At 47.4% G+C, this 21,241-nt stretch overlaps 1 protein-coding gene across 1 annotated transcript in view; it reads right to left on the bottom strand.

The window, feature by feature from the left end:
• TLL2 (tolloid like 2) overlaps nucleotides 1-14,194 on the bottom strand; it is a gene marked incomplete at both ends in the record, with an annotated part of 97,931 nt that extends 83,737 nt beyond the window's left edge. The window contains one exon of the mRNA XM_084245007.1: nucleotides 13,993-14,194. Coding sequence (XP_084101133.1) covers nucleotides 13,993-14,194 — 202 coding nt within the window. The remainder of the gene's footprint in view (nucleotides 1-13,992) is intronic.
• Nucleotides 14,195-21,241: the final 7,047 nt, after the last annotated feature.

Raw genomic sequence — 21,241 nt, 5'->3', positions numbered from 1 at the left:
AGGAAAAAAAGGATTATCCACCATATCAATATAGGTGGGCAATATTTACAAGGCTATTGAAGTTTTACAGGTCCACATAGGTTTCATCTCATGTTCCAACTCCACTCAATTGGTGATGTTCCTTTGAGCATAGTAAGGGGATGTCTTGGAACCCACAGGAAAAAGATCCGTGACTAGTTAGCCAAGCCTGCCATAAGCAGCGAGTGGGGGTGGGGGGACAGCATCGCGGTGCCACACGTGGCCATTTACAAATGCATGCTGTGAAGATGCCCAAAACACTTCCGCCCATGTAAATGAGTATCCATGGCAAAGCCCGGGCTATGGCTGAAGCTATTCTTTTATACTTAGTCTCCACCCTCTCTGCCCTACTCTGTGTCCAGGAAGGCTGATCCTGTGCACTGCACTCCCCATGCCCCTGGCCCTCTGGCTTCCATTAATGCTCAACAGGAAGCGATCCTGGCAAATCAGAGGGAAGAAGAGAAAGAGGTGCAGCATTTCTTCCCTGCTTTGGGGCTGGGTCTCTGGTGGTAGGTGCATCTCTCCACCACTGCACCCCTGCAAGGTCGCAGCTCCTGGAACATGGTTCCCTTTCCTCCTCCCTGCAGCAATAGCGGTGACTTGCTAGTCTCTGGATGCCCCACACCCTTGTTTATTCCTGTAACCCTGCCTATGTAAGCAGTCCCTCCTTAAGATCTCTTCATTTGAAAACAGCTGGGGTAAATTCTGGGCTATTTCCTGCTGGGACCCTGGCACATATAGCTGTTCTAAGAAAATCCTTGTTATTTCCATCGCTAAATAGGAAGATGGCACTCTAACTGGTAACGTGAAAGACTATTTTGGCACGAGATGATGGTTTTCACTGTTTCACTCCAGCAGAACAGGACCTACTGCTCTCTCACACCTGCTGTGTTCCCAAAGCGAGGGCTCACAACCTCCACTCAAGTGCAGAGAAGGGTGCATTTTAGATCCTGAAAGCCAAAAGACTTTAGGGCTCTGCGTCTTTGCACTCTATGTGCCTGATTCCAGGAGCAGGCACATTTCATAAACAATAATATTTCCACTGTGTATTGATCTCCTTTACAGCCATAAGTTACCAGTGCAATTTTGTTGAACTAATTATGAAGACAGAGGCCCGTGAGAGACCTAAGCAGTGCAGAGAGTAGAAAGATATCTTAGTGAAAAGGAAAGTGACGTGGTCTACCTCCAACCTTCCAACAGCCATCTGTGTGCCCTTGGCTAAGTTACTGCCCCTGCCAGCCCTTAGGGTCTGCAGAGGAGACATGAAAAACTTTGAATAAATAATCCCAAGGTTTTCTTCCATTTCTAACATGTTACAAGTTTTTATTCTAAGATCTTATTTTGTGAACCTGATTAACTTTTGGTAATGATACCAAAAAAATGAGTGTCAACGTCATTATTTAGACAAGATTTTCTTCATAAAGGGCCAGAAAATTCAGCCTATTGTGGCAGAGAATGCTTATTGTCCACCAATGTCTTTCTCCTCTTTTCCATAATAACAGAACCTTCACTTTTCTGTGCCAGGCTTTCCAGAAGAAAGATTTCTCAATTTATAGCAATCTGTGGCCATGTGACTAAGCTCTGGCCAATAAGATGAAAGCAGAAGGGACAAATGGTTTCCCAAGGTGTCTTCTCACGTAGTCTTTGCACATTTCTCTTGCATGCCTCCCATACGGTGCCTGTGGACCACTCAGGTCATGAGGATAGTAACACAGGGGCCTCAACCAAGGGAGAGTAGAGTGGTAAGCTGGGAGGAGACTGGATTCTGGAGGACTTCCTGAAGCAACTGCTTTAGCGGCCCTGGATTGCAGACCTCTAGGCTTTGACATAATAAAGAAACTTCTAGTTTATTTAAGCCAATGTTCCAGTTAGCAATATATTACCTCTCAGCTCTCAATCTACTCTTTTTTGTCATGCTTTTGACACTGAAGCTAGATCCTGTAAACATTTCTCCTTCGCCAGATGGCAGGACATTAGGCTTTATCAGTAGAGCACACTTGAGGGAAATTGCAAGAAGAGGAGATTTTCCATAATTCTGCTGGACTCTTCCTCTTGCAGGGATGGAGTAGTGGCCAGCAGTAGTGTCAGGAGACCCAATGGTGCCCAGGCTTCAGAGCTTTACAAGTGCTCCAGTGGGCAATATCCTGCTCTCATCAGCCTCTTCCTCTATCTCCTGGAACTTCACCACCTCCGGGGAGTCAACACCACACTCTTCTGTGAAGTTAGAATCTCAGCCTGGGAGAGGAGAGGGGGCAGTGTCCTCTTCCAAGTTCCTTTCTTGCCTAGTAGTTGTGCCCTGTATCTGTTATTCATATCTTCTTTCTTAGATCTCTTGACCTCTTTAATAGTCAATCTACTTTTGTTAGTTAATAATCCTTTATGTTAAATTTTCAATTTGCCTTCCAAATTCCTGAGATGGTTTCATCTTTCTGACAGGACCTTGATGGACACAGCTAATTAACTTGGGTCTGCTATTAGCAATTTAGCCTAATCTAATCTGATCAGACCATGTCCACATCTCCAGCAAAAAAAGTCAATGGTACGGAACAAACTTTCTGCTTTTAAAAAATCTTCTCTCCAAAGATTATTTTTGATATATATGATAGATAAAAGGTTGACGCCCTTAACATTTAAGAATTCCTACAAAGATGTACAAAAATGAGCATCTATGGCCTCCCCAGTGGTGCAGCAGGCTGAGCACAGCATGTGAAGCTGTCCGCAGTCTCCGCAGCACCGGTTCGATCCCGGGCCGGCCAGGGAGAATCCCACATGATGAAGCAGACCTCTCCTGTCTGCCCGTTGCTCCCCTCAACAGTGCTTTCGGTCCGTCTGCCTGTTCTGTTCCCCGCTCTGTCTCTGGTGAAACCTCGCACCCTCCTGCGACTCTGGCCTGTACCCCAGCTCTTGCATAAATAAAAATAAATCTTTAAAAAACAAAAAGAGCATCTAATCAGAAAATGAGTACCAACAGAAGAAAAATGCACACACAGAGAGACAATGCACACAACAAAAGAAATACAAAATATAATTTCAAAGATTCAGTCATTTGAAAAAGAAACACAACAACAGTACAAATGCAATTGAAAATAAAGAAAATTCATTTTCTCTTATCAAGCCAACAAAGATTTAGGCAATTAGAATACAAAATAGCAATCCTAAGTTCTGAGGAGTACAAAAAAAATTGATAGGCTATTTAAAGAAAAGAAGAATCTGAAGTCCGGAAAACATCTGCTGATATGACCCGGTGATTCTACATCTAGGAATTTTTTTTCTAAAGTAATCATTTAAAATGGGATATAAAAATCTAACAAAAAGGATAACCCAAAAGGATTTATAAAAGAAAAAAGGGAAAAACCCATATATTCAACAATAGGGGATTGCTGAAATAAATTATGGTGCATCAATACAATAATGTACAAATCAACTTTAAATTGATATTGTACATTTATTACATAAGGCACCTTTATTATAAGGGAAGGTTTATGGTACTAAGTGGAATGAAATACAAAGAGGTTCAAAGCAGTATGCACAGCATTAAAAAACATTACAAACATGGATAGAAAATTATAGGGAAATATATAACAAAATGTTAACAATGGTTAGGTCTAGGCCATGGCATTACTGGAAAGTTCATGAAATTACTAGAAATTTTTACTCTACATCATCTAAATATGCTCCAGTAGATACATATCAGCCGCATAATTAGTAAAACTGTTTTATATTTAAAAAAATTCCCTTCTCTGCTCATCTCTAGGGCACCCCAGAGCTTACAGAACATGCCTGGGTGAACTCATTCAAGTCCCAGCTGTGACAGTGAGGCATAGCTCAGCTTGGGCCGCTCACACACACACAGCCCTGAACCTCTGGCCTGTCTCCTCTTCCCTTCCATTCCTGAGACCAAGCCCAAGTCTGGACCTCGTGCTCCCAGGCCTAGAACACCTGCTGCTCCCCGCTTCTGCAGATCCTAAGCATCGCGTGTCACCATTGTAATAATCCTCTGCTCCAGAATCGCCAATAGCTCCCCATTTCTTAAGGGATGTACATCAAATATCTCAGCCTAACATTTAGTGTTCCGAGCCTCTGTTGATCTCGTCGCTGCTATTCTGCTAAGTAAACCCCCATCTCCAGGCACATGACCAGCATTCCCGACACTTTGTCTGGATCTACCCTGCACATTCCACCTGCCTCCCAGCTTCTCCGAATCTCACCCATCCTTGCAGGCCAGGCTCTGGTCTTCCAGGCTCCCTCAGGACAAGCCTCCAGGGGTTGTCGTATGGTGTGCACGGTTTTTTCCAAATCCCTACGGTAACTGATGTGCTCAGTTTTCCACTTGACAAATGATGGCTGAGGACCCACCAGGCACTGTTCTGGTGACTGGGAACCCAAAAGCGAGTCTAGCTTCCACCACCTTGGAGCTCACTGTCTAGTGTGGAAGCAGACATTGAGCGAGCAATCACACGAATGCACACACCCAGTTACAGACTGCATGTGCCCTCCAAGAAGCCAAGGTCATGAGAGATTCAGGAAATGGGACCTGATTAAGATAAGGGTCGGGAGCAAGAGGAAGAGGACACCTGAGCTGAGTTCTGGAGCATGGGGCAGAGCGTGCCCAGGCAGAAGGGAGGACGTGCGGGAGGTGGGCAGGTAAGGGGAGGAGTCTGGGTGGGTCAGAGGGACATACTTGCCAACCACTCTCACCCCACGTGCAATGGGCAGTCATTCATGGGTCCTACATGGGTGTGATTTGACAAACATGATAAGATGTGAGTTTCAAAAAGATCACTCCGCCTGCCATGAGGAAAACGGCTGGGGGTAGCCAGCAGGAGACAGGTTCCAGCACTGTCACAGGAACCCAACTGGGGCCTGGCAGGAGCCTTGGGCCCCATGGTGGCAGCAAAGACAGAGGACTGGAGGGGTTACATTTGGAAGCAGAAAAGGCAGCACTTGGGTTGGGAGGCTTGAGACAGGGAGGGAGAGTCAGCTGTTTCAGGGTGAAGCACCCGCCTGGTCGCTGCAGACACGGGGCCCAGCCCTCTTTGACTCACCGCAGACTCAGAGACTGGGGGAGAGGATGGGACACCAGTGCCAGCTCCACTGGGAGGAGAACAGGCCCAGAGGATGTGAAAAAGAGTTGGGGAGGAAGGTAGCCTGCTCCTGGGCCTGCTCAGGCAGGACTCAGAGCAACGCAAGGCCAGTAACCCAGGTGGGAGGAAGGGAAGGAGGCTGGGTGCAAATTGCAGGATGAGCCAGAGATAAGTGGTCCAGCTGGTGGAGCGGGCAAGGACTCCGGCTGAGCATCAACACTCCAGCGCGGGTGCAGGCGAGCTTGGGAATATTTATTGGTAATTGACAGAAGTGGCTAGAGGGTGGCGTGATCACAGATAGGTCTGTAACCAATCAGCGGGAAAGCTCGGTTCCTGTTGCTATGTTTGCATCCAGGCAGAACTGTCTTACGAGCAGGCTAGGAGGAGACCATGAGAAACCTGCTAATATGCGCTGGGTTTATCTGTCATCCTCTCCCTGCCTCATGGATGAGAGCGAGCGGGCTGCGGAGCAATAAATTATCACTTGCCACATGCTCTGAGATCCTAAGAGAACTCTTTGCTGCCCTGACAGGGAGAGAGACGCATACATAGGCCGCTGAGAGACTGTCACTAATAGGGAAATTCTTTAAGGGGGACCAGTAAGAGCAGTAATAATAACAGCAAGGAGAGGCGCTGGTAACAAATGACTGCCGGCTAAACACTTCAAGTTCACTACCTCATTTCATCCTCCCATAAACCTACTGGGTAGTTTTGAATACCATTCCCATTTTCCAAAGGGGAAACTAAGCTTCAGAGAGGTTACAGCACTTAGTCAAAACCACACAGGCAGTGAGGGCAGAGGCAAGCTCCACACAGCTGCCTGATGCCCAAAACGGTCTCTTAAACGGTGGTTTCACCTCTGCCCTGTCACCTGCGCTGCCACTCACTGAGAGCCTGCGTGGGGAACATGGGCCCTGTAAGTCCTCTGCCCTTGAGATGCCAGCCCCAACGTCTCCAACACACCCGACAGCCCGGGCACTCTGTGCCAGCTCCACGCTGGGTGCTTCGTCCCTGTTGGCTCGTTTAATCCTCATAATAACCCGACTTGTATACATCCGTATCCGCATTTTATAGATGAGGAAGCTGAGATCCCGGAAGCCTAATAAAAGTTTAAGCCGGTTGCTCAGGGTCCCACAGCCATGAAGTGTGAGTGCTGAGATCTGAACCCTGGCAGTTTGCCTCCAGAGGCCTGTTGCTCTGTCCCTCGGCGCTCTCAGAGAAGTGTGGAAAAGCAATGCTGTTGATGTGATTAAGCACTGTTTTCTTTCCGTTTCTGTAGAATTTAATCCATAATTAATTTAAGGCACGCACTCTTCACACATGACAAGTTATTCTGGGGACATAAAATTATAGCAATGCTCCACATTGAGTGCTTCTATTTGCTAAGCACAGCACCAGTGCCTTTCACACAACAGTAAGGCTATGAAACAGGAGCTTCAATTAACCACAGAGAGATGAGAAAACTGAGGCTTTAATGGCTGAAGGATTGCTCTAGGTTTCAAGGCTAGTAATTGACAGAGTAGGGGAGAAATTAGCCTGACTCCAATGCTTGGGTTTAGAACCATCAGGCTGGGGAAGAGTAGGGGCCCAGCCCAGTGTTCCCTAAGAGTGGCCGGAGCAGCCTGATAGGTGGAAGGTCCAGAACTGATCACAGGGGGTGCTGCTGAATGAGCCCTGTGACCTGTCCACACTCACCGTCTGTCAGGGAGGAGGCCAGGGCTGAGCTGGCCACTCCAGGGACAAGACCTGAGGTCTGGCTGGTACCTAGCTCCCCGGCACCTGGTGCATGGCCCTGCACGTGCCAGACGCCCTACAGATCAGGGCTTCTGTGGATGACTCTGGCACAATTATGCCGACCCCCTCCTCCTCTCACTGTGTGGCATGGGGATTAGAGAACACTCCCCCAACACACATGCCACCCCCAGGAGAGGGTTCCAGACACTGATCGCTGCAAAACAGGTTCCACAGATGTCAGAGTTGGGGACCTGCATTGGATGGTAACACTGGACTTCTCTGTCTGCAGAACTTGAGGTCTGTCTACAGAGATGAGTCACTGTGGAAGGCAAAGGAGCATCAATGTGGGACCTAAGTCTAGGGCTTAAGTCGGTTTCTCCACATGCAAAATGGGAACCGTTACAGCTGCTTGTCAGCTCTGGGGCTGGGTTGAAGGCCAGTGGAGTGGTATAGCTGCTGTCATTCAGCTCTTGGAACATTCTTGTCCAAAAGAGGCCCAAGATGCATTTCCCTTCCCAGACTCCCCTCTCCTAGACACTGGCTACCCCAGCTGAGTCTTGGCCATGGCTGGGACCTCTGCCTTCTGTTTGGCATCTGAAGGCCACACTCTCCCTGCCTGCTTGGCCGAGCTGCAGCCTCTGCTCTGGCAGCTGCGTCTCAGTTACTCAGGAGACAGACAGTGCATTCCTCCCCAATTCTGCCTCTGGCCCATCCTTAAAAAAGAAAGAAAGATAACTTTATTGCATTACGACTCACATAAAATTCACACCACATACAATCAATTGTTCCCTTATTACAAAACCCAAATTCCTCTACAGCATTTCAGCAAAGGAGCTCAAGAAGTATCTGTGAACGCCTGTTCTGCTTTCTAATAATGTACATATTAATCATCGAGCACCTGCCTAGTGCCAGAATCTGTGCTAAGCACTTGACATTGTGTCATTTAACCCCGGTAGCAACCCTGAAAAGTGAATAATAGTGGTTCTTTCCAAGTGAGGAAACAGAGGCTTAGAGAAGTAAAGTAACTCACTCAAGGTCACAAAGCCTTGCGCAGGTGGCAAATTTTAAATCTAGGTCTATCAGGCTTCAAAGCCTGTGCTCTTTACCACCTCGCACCTGCCCCACTCCATTGCAGGGGGTGAAATGTTGGACACTGAGCTGCGCTAGATGCTGTGCTTGGCACCTGGGGTGTCCGCTGCTGGAAACCAGAGGAGAAGTGCCCGAGACTATAGGCTCCCCCCAGCTCCACTCTGCACACTCCACTGGGCCAGGGAGGCTTTGCACTCTGGGCTGACAGGGAACTTGGAGGTTCCTTGGGCCATGAACCTAATTCACATCGGCCCACATCATCATTCCCGCATTCAGCAGACATCCGCAGGTGCCCACTGGGCTTCGAGCAGTGACCAGAGAAGACACAGACTCTGACCTCCTGGCACTGGACTTTTCAGCCTCACAGCAGTGCCGTGAGGGTTGCTGGCAGGAACAGCCCCCAGTGTGCTGTCCTAGCGGGCTCTGGTGACCCGGGGGACAAGGGCCCATGTGGTAAGTTTACTGTGTCTTGGAAAGATGGAGTCAGGCCCTGAACACCAGGCAGGAAGTGTGGGGTGGGAATCCAGACTTCCTCGTGAGGAAAGAGCCAGCTCAGAGGCCAGCACCCAGCACCGGCTCCTGAGCCATAAGCCACCAGGGGCCGCTGGCTGTCCTATACGCACACTTCCTTAAGACGTGTGTATTTATCTGATTGAACACACAGCAGCCAGGAAGGCCCTGGCATCTATCAAGGCACCAGCTGAAAAGCAAAGCTGGCCATCAAACTTCCATTGTATTGAATAAACTCAAAAGGCTGTACAGCGCTTTACAGTTTACAAAGCACTTTCATGTCATTTAAGCCTCAAGTAGACAAATACTGGTGACGAAGCTGCGGAATCATATGCCTGCAGCTTAACTAGGTGGGGCCATGCACCTGCCACATCTCTCCTGCTTTCCTGCCTGAGGAGATTTCCTATAGCGCTCACAAGTGTGCACAGGGGCAGACTAGACCTACAGGGAAGTCAGTACCTTGTGGAGTGGCGCAGGTCGTATTTCCCCAAAGCGGCTGCAACAGTACCCACCACTCCACTGTGCCTTTTTAACACCGTGGCTTCAATATTCCTGCCATGGAGGAATGGGCTTGTGTCCCCTCTGCTTGAGCCTGGGAGATCTTGGGCTGATGGAGAAAGTGTGACATACAGTTTCCAAAGCAAGATCATAAAGGGCAGCCCAGCTTCCATCTAGCTCTCCTGGGAGGAATCATCTGCTAAACACACTACACACAAGTCCTCGCCTCTAGCTACCATGCTGTGAGGAAGCCTAACGACCCTGGAGAGCCCACCCAGAGACCACTTGCCAAAAGGCCAACTGGTGTCCCAGGCAACAGCCAGCCTCAAGCATCAGACTGGTGACTGCAGCAGCCCCCAGGGGATTGTAGCCCCGGCTTACGGAGTCACTCCCAACCTGAAAGTCTTCCCAGCAGAGACTCGGGCCTGGTGGAGCTGCCACAAAGCACCTGTACTGTGCCCTCCCCAACTCATGAGCTACAGCAGCACCACCATAATACAGTGGCTGTGCAACACCCCTGAGTTTGGGGTGAGTTTTTGCCCAGGGATAGAAGCTGGAAGAGGAAGGACAATGAAGGATAACTACTGTTGGATTCCAGTCCGCTATTCCCTGTGCAGGTAATCTTGGGAAGCTTTCTGGAAGGTCTGCAGAGGCCTGGTGGGGACAAGACCCCGCCAACTAAAGCAGCCACCTCGACTTCACTGCCTTTGTGGGATTTCCTTCTTCTCTGTTTCATTCTCATCATTCTCCCACCCTGATTCTTTTTTTTTTTTTAAAGATTTATTTATTTATTTATACAAGCACTGGGTACAGTCAGAAGCGCGGGAGGGTGAGAGAATTCACCAGAGCCAGAGCGGGGAGCAGAGCAGGCAGAAGGACCGAAGTACACTGCTGAGGGGAGCAGCGGGCGGCAGGAGAGGTCTGCGCGCCATGTGGGACCCTCCTCCGGTGGCCGGGGAGCAGCCGGGGATCGAACCGGCGCTGCAGAGGCTGTGGGCAGCTTCGCAACCCAGCGCTCAACCACTGCGCCACCGGGGAGGCTCCCACCCTGCTTCTTGGGATCATCTCCCCAACAATCCACACTCAAGTCCTTGGCAAAGGCTCTGCTCTCTGAAGACTCCATCTACCAAGAGCCTCCTGCCTTACAAGGCAGCGGTTTTGTGACTTTCTCCATTTTGCAGATGAGGAGACTGTGGCATGGAGAGGTGAAGGGACTTGCTCCAGGCCACAGGGACTTGGAAGCAGGGTGAGGCTCAGAACCCGGGCCTTCCAGCTCTGAATGCAGCTGAAGAATGTGGACTCTACATTCTTGCCAGAGGCTTGGTGTTGGGACAATGTCATTTGCTGTCAATTAACCCTTGGTCACGCTTACAGTATCAGATGTAGAATGAAATGGGACAGCTAGGCCCCTCCAGACAGAGACCATGCCAGGAAACTCCATATACCTTACTAGTGCCAGGCCAGAAGAAGCTCACAGACTCACTCCCACTTCACAGTCATTTGATTTTAAAAAGCCTCCTGTTTTATATCATCAAAATAGATTGTTTATTGGTAAATATAAATGTTACAGTTTAAAATTTGCTTTGAAGGTCAGCATGAAGATATTCTTTCAAGGGCCTCCCCTGGTGGCACAGCAGTTGAGCGCTGGGCTACAAAGCTGCCCGTGGCCTCTGCAGCGCCGGTTCGATCCCCGGCCACTGGCAAGGGTCCCACATGGCACGCAGACCTCTCCTACTGCCCGCTCCTCCCCTCAGCATGTATTTCATCGTTCTGCCTGTTCTGTTCCCTGCTCTGGCTCTGGTGAATTCTCTCACCCTCCCGCGCTTCTGACTGTACCCAGTGCTTGTATAAATAAATAAATAAATTTAAAAATAAAAATAAATAAATAAAGATATTCTTTCAAGAAGTTCCTATGACTATATGTCAGCCACTATTTTAAATACGTTAACCCATTAGGAACCATCCTCATTTACAAATGGGGAAACTAAGGCACAGAGAAATTCAGCAACTTATAATGGCAGAGAAAATGGTAAAAGTGATGCCAAAAGGGGTAAAAGTAAAATTGCAAATGGTAAAAAACTTACTAGTTTGGTCAGCCTCTGAGAGACTAAGCTGTAAGAAAAGACCACAGAACTGTGGAACACAAGGTAAGAAGATGCTGGGGCAGAAACTCAGGTGCCCAAAGACGTGAAGTGGGTGTGGGGTGAGATGGCTGATGCAGACCAAGCAAAACAGCTCTCTGGACCCAGCAGGCTGCAACCCTAAAGTCCAACATCTTCACTCTACAGATGAGAAGCTGAGGCCCAGAGATGAAGGAACTCGCCCAGGGCAACACAGCCTGAGAAGCCAGGAACAGGTCCCAAACTCTCCTGTCTGCACACCCCACCTGTAGCAGAACGGAGACAAGCACTCAGAAAAGGGCGGGTGGGATGTGTTTGAGATTTGAAGCCTCAAGGCAGGTCCTAGAAGAGGGCTTCTAGTTAGACCCCTTGAGAAGTTAGGCTATGACTGGGATAGGATGACAGGCTGCTCCTTAAGATTTTTTTTTTTAAGATTTATTTATTTATTTATTTATTTATTTATTTATTTATTTATTTATTTATTTATACAAGAACCAGGGTACAGGCTAGATGCGTGGGAGGGTGATAGGATTCACCAGAGACAGAGCAGGGAACAGAACAGACAGACTGACGAAATACACTGCTGAGGGGAGCAGTGGGTGCGACAGGAGAGGTCTGTGCACCATGTGGGACCCTTGCCTGCTGACCGGGATTGAACCGGCGCTGCAGAGGCTGTGGACAGCTTCACAGCATGGTGCTCAACCGCCTACCCCACCAAGGGAGGCCCAAGATTTGGTTTTAATATGTAACCAGGAAATGCAGTGTCCTCCCACCACCCGCTCCTAGACACATCCATTCATTGAGATCAACATACTGCTGTGGTCCTTCCAGAAGCTGTTCCCTGCTCAGGGCATTCCAGACAGAGATGCTCGCCATCGCCCTCTTCTGGCCACTCCTAGCAGCAGCACAACCTGCGGAGAGGCCATGGGGCTGGGAAGCCTCGGAGGGCTGTGCAGTTGCACAGAGCTGGCCGAAACCACACTCCCAGGATCCTCTACTTCCCAGCCTTGCTGCCTGTCCCATCTTGGTAAGAATCACAGAACACACATCCCCTGTTATCCAACATTTTCTCCAAAATTACTGGAGAAAAATGAGGTCCCAATAGGCACATCTGACTCAAGGTTATTCCTTTAGCACTGAGACTCAAGGTGGGGAGCTCCCCAGACTGACCTATGCCTCTTTCACCTGGATCTGCAGCGTCCAGACCAGCTGCCCGGCAAACTGGAGGGTTGAGGCCATTCCAGAACCAACTCGATCACCTCTCCAGTCCAGGTCGCAGCTGCCCACACTTCTCCCTGGCGGGCCTCCAGCTCTCATCCACTGGCGTTCAGTGTCTGCTGGTGCAGGTGATGGTCAATCCACCTGCCTTGCCCCCACCCCATTTTCCCAGCCTCAGTGTCCCTCTTTTCAGGGCAAAGTCACCATGCCACAGTCACCATCCCAAAGTCACCATCCCTGCTCATGAGCCAGGTCCATGAGGGACCTCCTCATTCAGGGCACGCTCCCTGCTGTTATCTCTCCAAGTCTCAGGGGCCAGCTCTGCTGGTCACCTCCCTATCAGCGCCCCACAAGGTACAGCAAGAGTTGGATGTTCTGGAGGAATCTTCCCACTTGCTAAGATCAGACCCCCTGAAGCCTGGTTTGACCCTCAACCTTTACAAGATTCTCATCTCAAAGCCTAGTTCCTGCCCAGGCTTCATCCAGTTTTGATCTTCCCAATGCACAGCCTTGACCACAGTCATGGCAGTAGCAACAGAAATAGTTATGGTGCCACAATCGTCACTCCATTCGCAGAGATTTCCCATGTATCATGAGTCTTCCTGTATTTACTGCCCCCAATTGAGAGATGAGGAAACAGGCTACCACAGGTCTCCAGGGAGTGAAGGAACGAGGGGCTGCTGGCCCACGGCACTCTCACACACCTGCGCCACCGCAGCACCTTGAAGCAGCACCTTCTGAGGCTGGAGGCTGTGCTCTTCCCTCAGGTGTGCCCACGCCTGCAGGTCGCCAAGAAGCCAGCCGACCAACTTGGACACAAACAGCGCCACCAGCGGACCCCCGGTACCGGCCAGGGCCCACCCGGGCCTCTGAGACCATCCTCTCCCAGGATCCTGTCGTAGCTGGGAGCGCCCCCCAATCCATCGGCGCGCTGCAACTGGCGCCTGGACCTTCCGGGGCTGACGCCTCAGCTATTTCGGCGCTGAAGCCGCACCCTCGAGGCTCAGGAGTCAGTCGAGTCGGTCGGTGGCTCTTGGGAAGCGGGAGCTGCGATTTGTGCCAGAAAGACCCGCGCGTCCCCGGGAGCCGCTTCCTGGCGGGATTAGTGCACCTGCCGGCTTCTATCTCCACCCACACAGGGCGACCCCAGGGCCCCAGCCGAGCCCCCGGGAAGTTCGCGGCGATTTGAGTGGCCCACTCCCTCGCTACCTTTTCTTTTTGCCTGCTGTGAAGCGTTTCGGTTTTTATTCTCTTCCCAAGAGTAGCCGCACGATCTTGGGAAAGTTTGCGCTAAACTTACAAATGCCGTGAAACCCGAGCCAGCAACTCCATCCGAGCCCGGGGCGCCGCGCCCAGCCCGCTCCTCGGTCCCCGCAGCGAGCGTCAGGCGCGGCCGGGCCGACCCCCGGCTGTCAGGCGGCCGGGGCGCCCGCTCCAGCCCCGCGCGTCCCCCCGCGAGCGGGCGCCGGCCCCGGGGGGCGTTGGGGCGCACGCCCGCGAGCGCGCCCCGGTGCGCGCCGCAGCCCAGGCCGGGACGTCCCGGTCCAAGGGCGTCTCAGCAGTTCCTGCGGGGCATTGTGTTCCCGGGGAGCCCGGGGGACCTCGAGGGAGGGGAAGGGAGACCCGCCCCACAGACGGCAGCGCCGGTTCGCCCACGACCTTATTTACATTTCAAAGGCAAACTTCTGCCGGACTTCCCCGGCGGCGGCGGCGGCACCTACCGGCTTTGCACGGGTCGTGGTAATGCTCCAGCTGCTGCTCCGCGCTCTCCGCGCCTCCCGGGGCCGAGTCGTCCGAGGCGGCGTCCGCGCGCTCCCCGACCCCGCCGGCGTCTCGGGGCAGCGGCAGCAGCAGCAGCAGCAGCAGCAGCAGGGCAGGCGGCAGCAGCGGCGCAAGGACCCCGAGCGCGGTGGCCCGGGGCATGGTCGCGAGGGGCCGGCGGAGACCCCGGGAGTTGCGGGCGCGAAAGCTCGGTTCGGGCGAGGCACCGCGCACCGGCTCGGGTCGGCGGCGACTGGGACGCGATTACGCGCGGCTGCCTGGCATGGCTCGGGCGCGGAGCGAGCAGAGCACGGCGCCCCCTCACGCGTCGGGGCGCCCGGGAAGCCGACGCGCAAGAGCGACCTGCCCGGCGGCCGCGGCTGCAGCGGCTGTGACTGTGGCGGTGGTGGGAGCAGTGGCCGCTCCGCCCCTCTCCACCCGGGCTGGACCACACAGCCCTCGCCAGGGGCCCGGGGCAGCCAATCACTCAGGCGCCCCAGGCGAGGCCCCTCCTCCTCCCGGCACCTCCGCAACTTCGGAGGAAGGGGAGCGAGGTGAGGATGCTGAAGGCAAGGACCCCGGGTGCGCAGGGCTTCCAAGAGCCGAGCGCGAGCTTTCCCGGACGCCAGCCTCGGCCTCGGCCTCGGCGAGCACGGCTGCTGAAGACCAAGGCTGGTGGACTTCCCGCCTTGGTTTATTCTCACAACACACTTCACAACTCCCGGGTGCACACGTGGGCGAAGGCGGGCAGCAGTGGCAAGAGCTCGAGCGCAGAACCGGCACCAGCGGGCTGTGCGCTTTCGGACAACCGTTCTCGGCGGGGATAAGTGAATGTCTCTCTGATCACTCAGAACGCAGGGGGCGGGGGATAAAGGGTTATGATTCTCTCAATATTCTTAACATCCCCGTGCCCTGCCACGAAGGGTGCAGTGCTGCAGCACCCCCACCAAATCTAGTGGCTGGAGATAGGTAGGAGGAATGATTTAAAAGGACTGTTTCCCCTCGAGGTGATCCTAACCGTTAGTAAAAATCTAAGCTGCTTCACACTGGCTGCAAGATTGACAAATGAACAGCTGTACGAAGTGTTTGTGTTAAATTACAGACATTTTATTAAAACACCATTATAACCTGATGGAGTAAAAATGACCAGCTTCTAAAGTATGGTTACTTTTTGCCAATTAAAAACATATGCCCACATAATTTAGGAGCAATAACCAAGGAGTCAAACCCACTCCTAGGTTGTACCTGACAAGTAGAAAGTGTAAGAACTGGGCCGTTTTGATTTACAAAGTGGTATTACTGTGAGCCTTTTCAAAGACCATTTTATGCCAGCAGAAATTGGCCCCATCAAAAAAAACACACCAATCTGTAGATTTGCAACATCACATCCAGTATAAATCTTTCTTTTCACTTAAATTGTACGCAGAAAAATGGATTTAACTTCCCCTTTGTGTTTCCAGGTGGTTTCACAGTCATTATCGACAATAGTTCAGGTGCCCAGAACCCAGCTTTACACAGAATTCTGAATTTCCTGCATTACCAACCATCTACCTATCTTTTCATCTATTAGCTAGGATAACAAGTCAATCAAACCAATAAAGGTTTAGAAGTCAACCATGGGAAGAGTGCTACAGGATTTTTTGTCCTGGCTTTTAAAAAGAAATGAAAATTGCCCCTGCTTCATGTTGCATTTTCATCAAACAAGCACTTACACGATGTGGCCAGAGTGGGCAGGATCTGGTTAGGAACTGACATGGAGGAAAAAGCAATTTGGGGGGCGGGGGAAGAGGCTGCCAAATGGCAAGGAAGGCCATTAAACAGGCAGTAGGTGTGGAAAGGAGTTTAACAGTATTTGTGTCTAAAGGATGGAAGGAGTCAAACCCAACGCCATAGTTTTCTGCATTCAAACCAGTGAAGGTCACCACCTTCAGTAGACAAATCTACAAAGTCAACAACAAAAAGGCCTAACAAACTTGTGTGACACTTCCAGGTCTCCAGATGGCACCAAGCAGACCACCAAGTGGCTTCCTCATTAGAATCGACCTTACAGGCGACCTCTTGTGCAAGCACTGAGGGTGTGCGCTTTTACTGCACCTCTGATCCCCACCTGGTGAGTAGCTGTCAGGTCTTCTCACCAACACTTTGATCAAATATTTTAAAGACAGCCATGCTCCTGGATGATAGATCTGGATAGATGCTACTTTGGCTCTCAACCAATAAATATCAATGAAGTACTTGCATATGGAATAGAATGGGTGATAGGAACCACTGAAAAGGGATGGTTAGTATTTTTTCTCAGTTCCAGTGCCTAATTTCACTCACTGAATTTACATATTAAACTCTAATCTGGATTCAAATATTTTTAAATTATATTTTTCTTTAATTAACCCCATCAAAAAGCTAGAGGTAGATGTAGAACAAAGGCTTTATGATGCAAAGCTGCTCAACTTTGTTCCATTATTATATTCACAGTATTTGTGGGTTTTCTCCCTGATAGCATGAAACATACAAGTGGATACAAGCTTCCCCCTTTTCAGTCTGTCCTCTATCCATGTCACTCCGTCTGTATCTTGTTCCCAGAGGGCCCCAGTTCTTTCAAAGGAGGTATTAAACCCCTCCCAGGTCTACCAACTAGATTACTTTTCTTCATTTCCCCTCTATGGGCCACTGCACATCACCAACTTCTCCAAGGCAGGAAGCAGAAGCTCCAGAATAAAATGGGAGCTCTTGTCTGTTGGTTCATTCCTTAGTTTACATTATTGACCACTGCAAAGGTAGAGTTCTTTGGAAAAATTACAAATTTCAGTATTGCTACAATATTTAGCAGCTAAATCTTTTTATGGTTCCCCAAACCTTTAGCCCAGTGGGTGAAGGTTTATCATGGGATAACCTTTATCCCATGAGGCCCCCTATCCACCCTCAAAGCTTCCTTTTACCTTCCCAGAATTGGCTCTTACCACATCTCTCTCCACTGTGATTACACCAAACATCTTGCAGTCACCCTACTAGGGCTTTGCTGCTTCACAACTCATACTTCTGTCTGGGGCAATCTGTAAAGTATACAGCCTGTATCCTCATGTCAACATCTACCATGGCAGCTACCACCACGTATGGCACCATCTATTTATGTGTGTTCTACCCTACTTGGTCTATAACTTGCAGCAGATCTTACTGACCAATTCCAACTTGAAATCAATTGCCTTCCATTTCTCACTTTCTAGAGACCCTCCCTTCCTTTCAATGACCTGAATTCAAAGTTAAGTCCTACAATCTTAGCTTAGACTGAGCCACTAAAAATGACCAGGGAAAATGACTTACACTATCTCCTCCATTTTTAAGATTTGGAACTCTAGTGAAAATAATCTTAAATATATTTGTGGACTGTATTACCAGTGACTTCTCATATCCCAAGGTAGGTTTATTTCCCCATTTTCTAACGTTAAACCATAGATTAACAGTTCAGTGAAATAATTTTCACTTTGAAATTTAGAAACTGGCTGCAGAACAGATCATCTTATACCTCTAGTTTCCCAGAGAGACAAAAAGTATTCACTGAAGAAATCAAAAATGATTCAAATTTGTACCAATTTTAACTTGGCACAATTACTTGGCTAATAGGAACTGTCAAGTATAAGTGTCGACTGAAGCAGCTAATAAAATCAGTAAGAGGAAATAACCAAGGAGGTTGACAAGAATCTGAGTAAATGCTAAAAACTGGAGATGAAAAACAAAACACACCATTAGATCTGGAGAAATTAACCATTGATTTTGTCATAGCACAAAAACAACCCTCCTGTTGATATAAAACACTCATTTCTAACATTATCTCTTTATTATACATTATCTATCCCTAAGGGCCGGAGAGTGATTGTCCTCATTTTACATTACACCAGTTAAGACCCTAATTTTGGTAACTTTGGGGCTAAAAATGAGAGCTCCTTTTAAGTTACTCTAGATTCTTACCTATGAAATGTAATTGTCTACCATATTGGCTTCACAGAATGGTTGTGAAGAACATATGTGAAACTGCTTTGAAAAAATGATGTGCTAGACAAATGCAGGCTATTATCAGGAGAATGACAGTGGGCGTGGAGTAGTGGGTTTCAAGGGGAGTCGTTAGAGGTTATATATAAAGTCAACAGAATGGTAAAGAGGAAAATTATTTTTTAAAAAGACAAACCTTAGACATTATATCATTTTTCCAGAATAAAAGTTGGGGTGGGAAGATCTAATCTTAAATCTTAAATCCTTCATTTCAGGCGTCAGCAAACTCTGGCCCATTGGCTGTTGTTGCTGTTACACTCGACACAGCTGTACTCACTGGCTTCCATGCTGCCATGGCTGTCGTGCACAGTGGTAGCTGTGATACAGACCAACTCACAAAGTATCTAATATTTCCTATCAGGCCCTTTACAGAAAAAAGCTCGCTGTCTCCTGATTTATTTTAACTATGGCAAGCTATTAGTAATCTCTCCATATGCACACCAATAACTGGTTATCTCTCGTGCTTGTTCATCTATTTCTAAAAGGAAAGAAATAAAGCATCCAAGGGAAGTACATTTAACTGTTTATTACTTTTTAAAAATCCACCTTCAGTTAAGATTAACAGACTAGATTAGAATCTCAAATGTATCTGATACATTATATACTAGATTTCTATTACTTAAAAGTCAGTTGGAATAATGGCCTACACAAACCAATAGTGTGTACAAAATGGAAGTAATCATCAAGCAGTAATTATTTCCTTCCAACTATGTCACCGATTGTCCATGCTCTGTGGGGATTTCTAGAGTCAAGGTTGTCACAGCTGCAAAGCCCAAGTGGGACTGCTTTTCCAAGTATATTCTGTTGTCCTTGAAATAGAATTTCATGTTATTTCTTCCCTGCCTTAAGCTCTTATTTATAACATTTATAACTTCCAAATGACCTAAATTGATGAATTGGGATAAACACATATAATGTCGCCTCATCAATTTATTAGCAAGCTTAGTTCATCAATACTTCATTGAAAGATGCCTTCATGATTTATTTCCATTTCCTAAGACAGTCAAACAAGAACTTAATTTTTACTTTGTCTTTGCACAGTTCTGCCTACAGTTTCAATAAGAATGTATAATCAGATGGCTATTAGGAAAATGCTCATAGGAATTATTCTTGAGTTTTAAACTGAACCTTACAAAATTTCTGCAGCTATATGTTAACTTTCTGGTCTACCCTACCTTTAAATCTAGTCTATTTCTGTACACAGTTCCAAACAATCTTTTCAAATTTTCACTTCTTTGACATCTTCATTGCTAAAATATAGCTTCATAGCTATGGAACTTTTAGGAAGATGTAAAACACTTATGAATACTGTGCTTTTATATATCATACAACTTCTGTTAACTATTTGTCCCCCAAAATCATCAAAATATTAAGAAATGCTGAAATCTAAACTTAAAATCCAGATGCAACTGTAGTATGCAGATTACAAATAGGCTTTTCTTTCCCAGAAATCATATATAGAAGCAGCCCTTCAGTATGTAGTTTTTCCCAAGCAAATTATATTAATACACTGTCTCTTTTTTACATTTGTAAAAATTCACAAAATTTAAAAATAAAATTTATTTGCAAGACATTTGGCATAAGGTGGTTAGTAAACATTCAGAAAACAAAATTTTTATCAAAATGAATATAAGTTGTGGATAAACCCTAAGTAAAGTGGCTTTTGGAAGAAATAGAATTTGCAGCAACCACGTTTATACAGAGGTCCATCCACTGGAAAACACCCAAGTGTGCCATTCACTAGCTTCAGACATCACCACCATATAATGGATTTTAAGAGTATGGGGCTTGATTTATGGGCAAATCTAGGAGCCCAACATGATACATTAAAGAATGGTTTACCAACCCTCCAGGCATTACTTTTCCACCTTATCCTACTTTTGTACTAGGATATATCTGTAACAATGACAACTACTAATGTAGATAAATTTCAGGAGAAGCATGCTTACAGATAAAAGAGGAAAACTTATTCTTAATTTTTATAGTGTTCAAAGTATCAGTTGGTTAAGTTGAGCAAATAATGTTGAATGAAAGATACTCGGCATAAATGGAGTGAAAAACCCCCAGCCTTTAATTAAATAATATTCTACTTTATTATTCTACATTGAGAGCTAGGGAGCTAGAGCATTTGTAAATTAGTTTCTCTAGACACAGAAACACATCCAGCCCCTCTATGAAGTCAAACCAATACATATTTTCTAAAGGACTTTCAAGGAGATTTACAGTCATTTCAATGGAACTCAATGTATTTAGAAATTGGAAAACTAATTTTCATGAAGATTACAAAAGGCTTTAAATAGAGCTCAATTTAGAATTATGTACCTGAAAGCAGCTAAAACTCGTTCCTTAAAAACCTTACCTCTTACCTACAAATCATGAGAAACAAATTTCATTTTATTAAGATAAAAGCTTGCTATCCAATTTACACTCTGTCAGATAGACTATATGTTGTTAATTACATGTAGTTAAAAATTACAATAAGCCATTAAATACTGACCCTCAGATTATTTTAAGATGGTATATGGAGGTAAGGAGGAAGAGAAAATGGAAGAACCAGTGGATTACATTTAATGTAACATTTTGGCTTGAAGAGGATTTACCTATAGCTTTTGATCAGATTTCTGTTTTCCCATGTCAGCTATATTTAAGTGGCAAGAAAAAAAAATTTTCACTCTGTATAGTCGTTACATCCCACACTATAGATTGCAGACTTGATTAATTTATAAAAACATATTTTGTAATGAAAACATCTTATGTAACTATTAATGGCAGGAGTTTCACATTAAGGTTTAAATACAGCTGTTTCCGGTCTTTCTAAAAACACCAATATACAGTATTGTTTTAACTGGTCATTTGCATAGCAAACTATTAAACTAGAAACTCAATGGTTCTAGGAGAACTTCACATTATGGATAGTCCCAAAAGATGTATTCAAATTAAAACCACTTCTCTAGAAAACTGCAACCTTTATTTGCTCATCCAGTAATTAGCTAACCACTTTCACCCCATTCCCACTTTACATGGTACACCAACCTGAACAGATTTTGTGCCACAATTTCATTCAAAGGACTTGTCATTCACTTGGTGACTGTACTGGACAATCTAGATGTAAGCAAGTTTGGGGATTTGAAAGTGGGCATTTTCCCTGTATTAGAAAAGTATAGT

Source organism: Talpa europaea (genome assembly GCF_964194135.1).
Source record: "Talpa europaea genome assembly, chromosome: 10".
Taxonomy (NCBI): domain Eukaryota; kingdom Metazoa; phylum Chordata; class Mammalia; order Eulipotyphla; family Talpidae; genus Talpa; species Talpa europaea.
The sequence above is the reverse complement of the archived record's forward strand: the minus strand, read 5'-3'. Positions and strand labels throughout refer to the sequence as shown.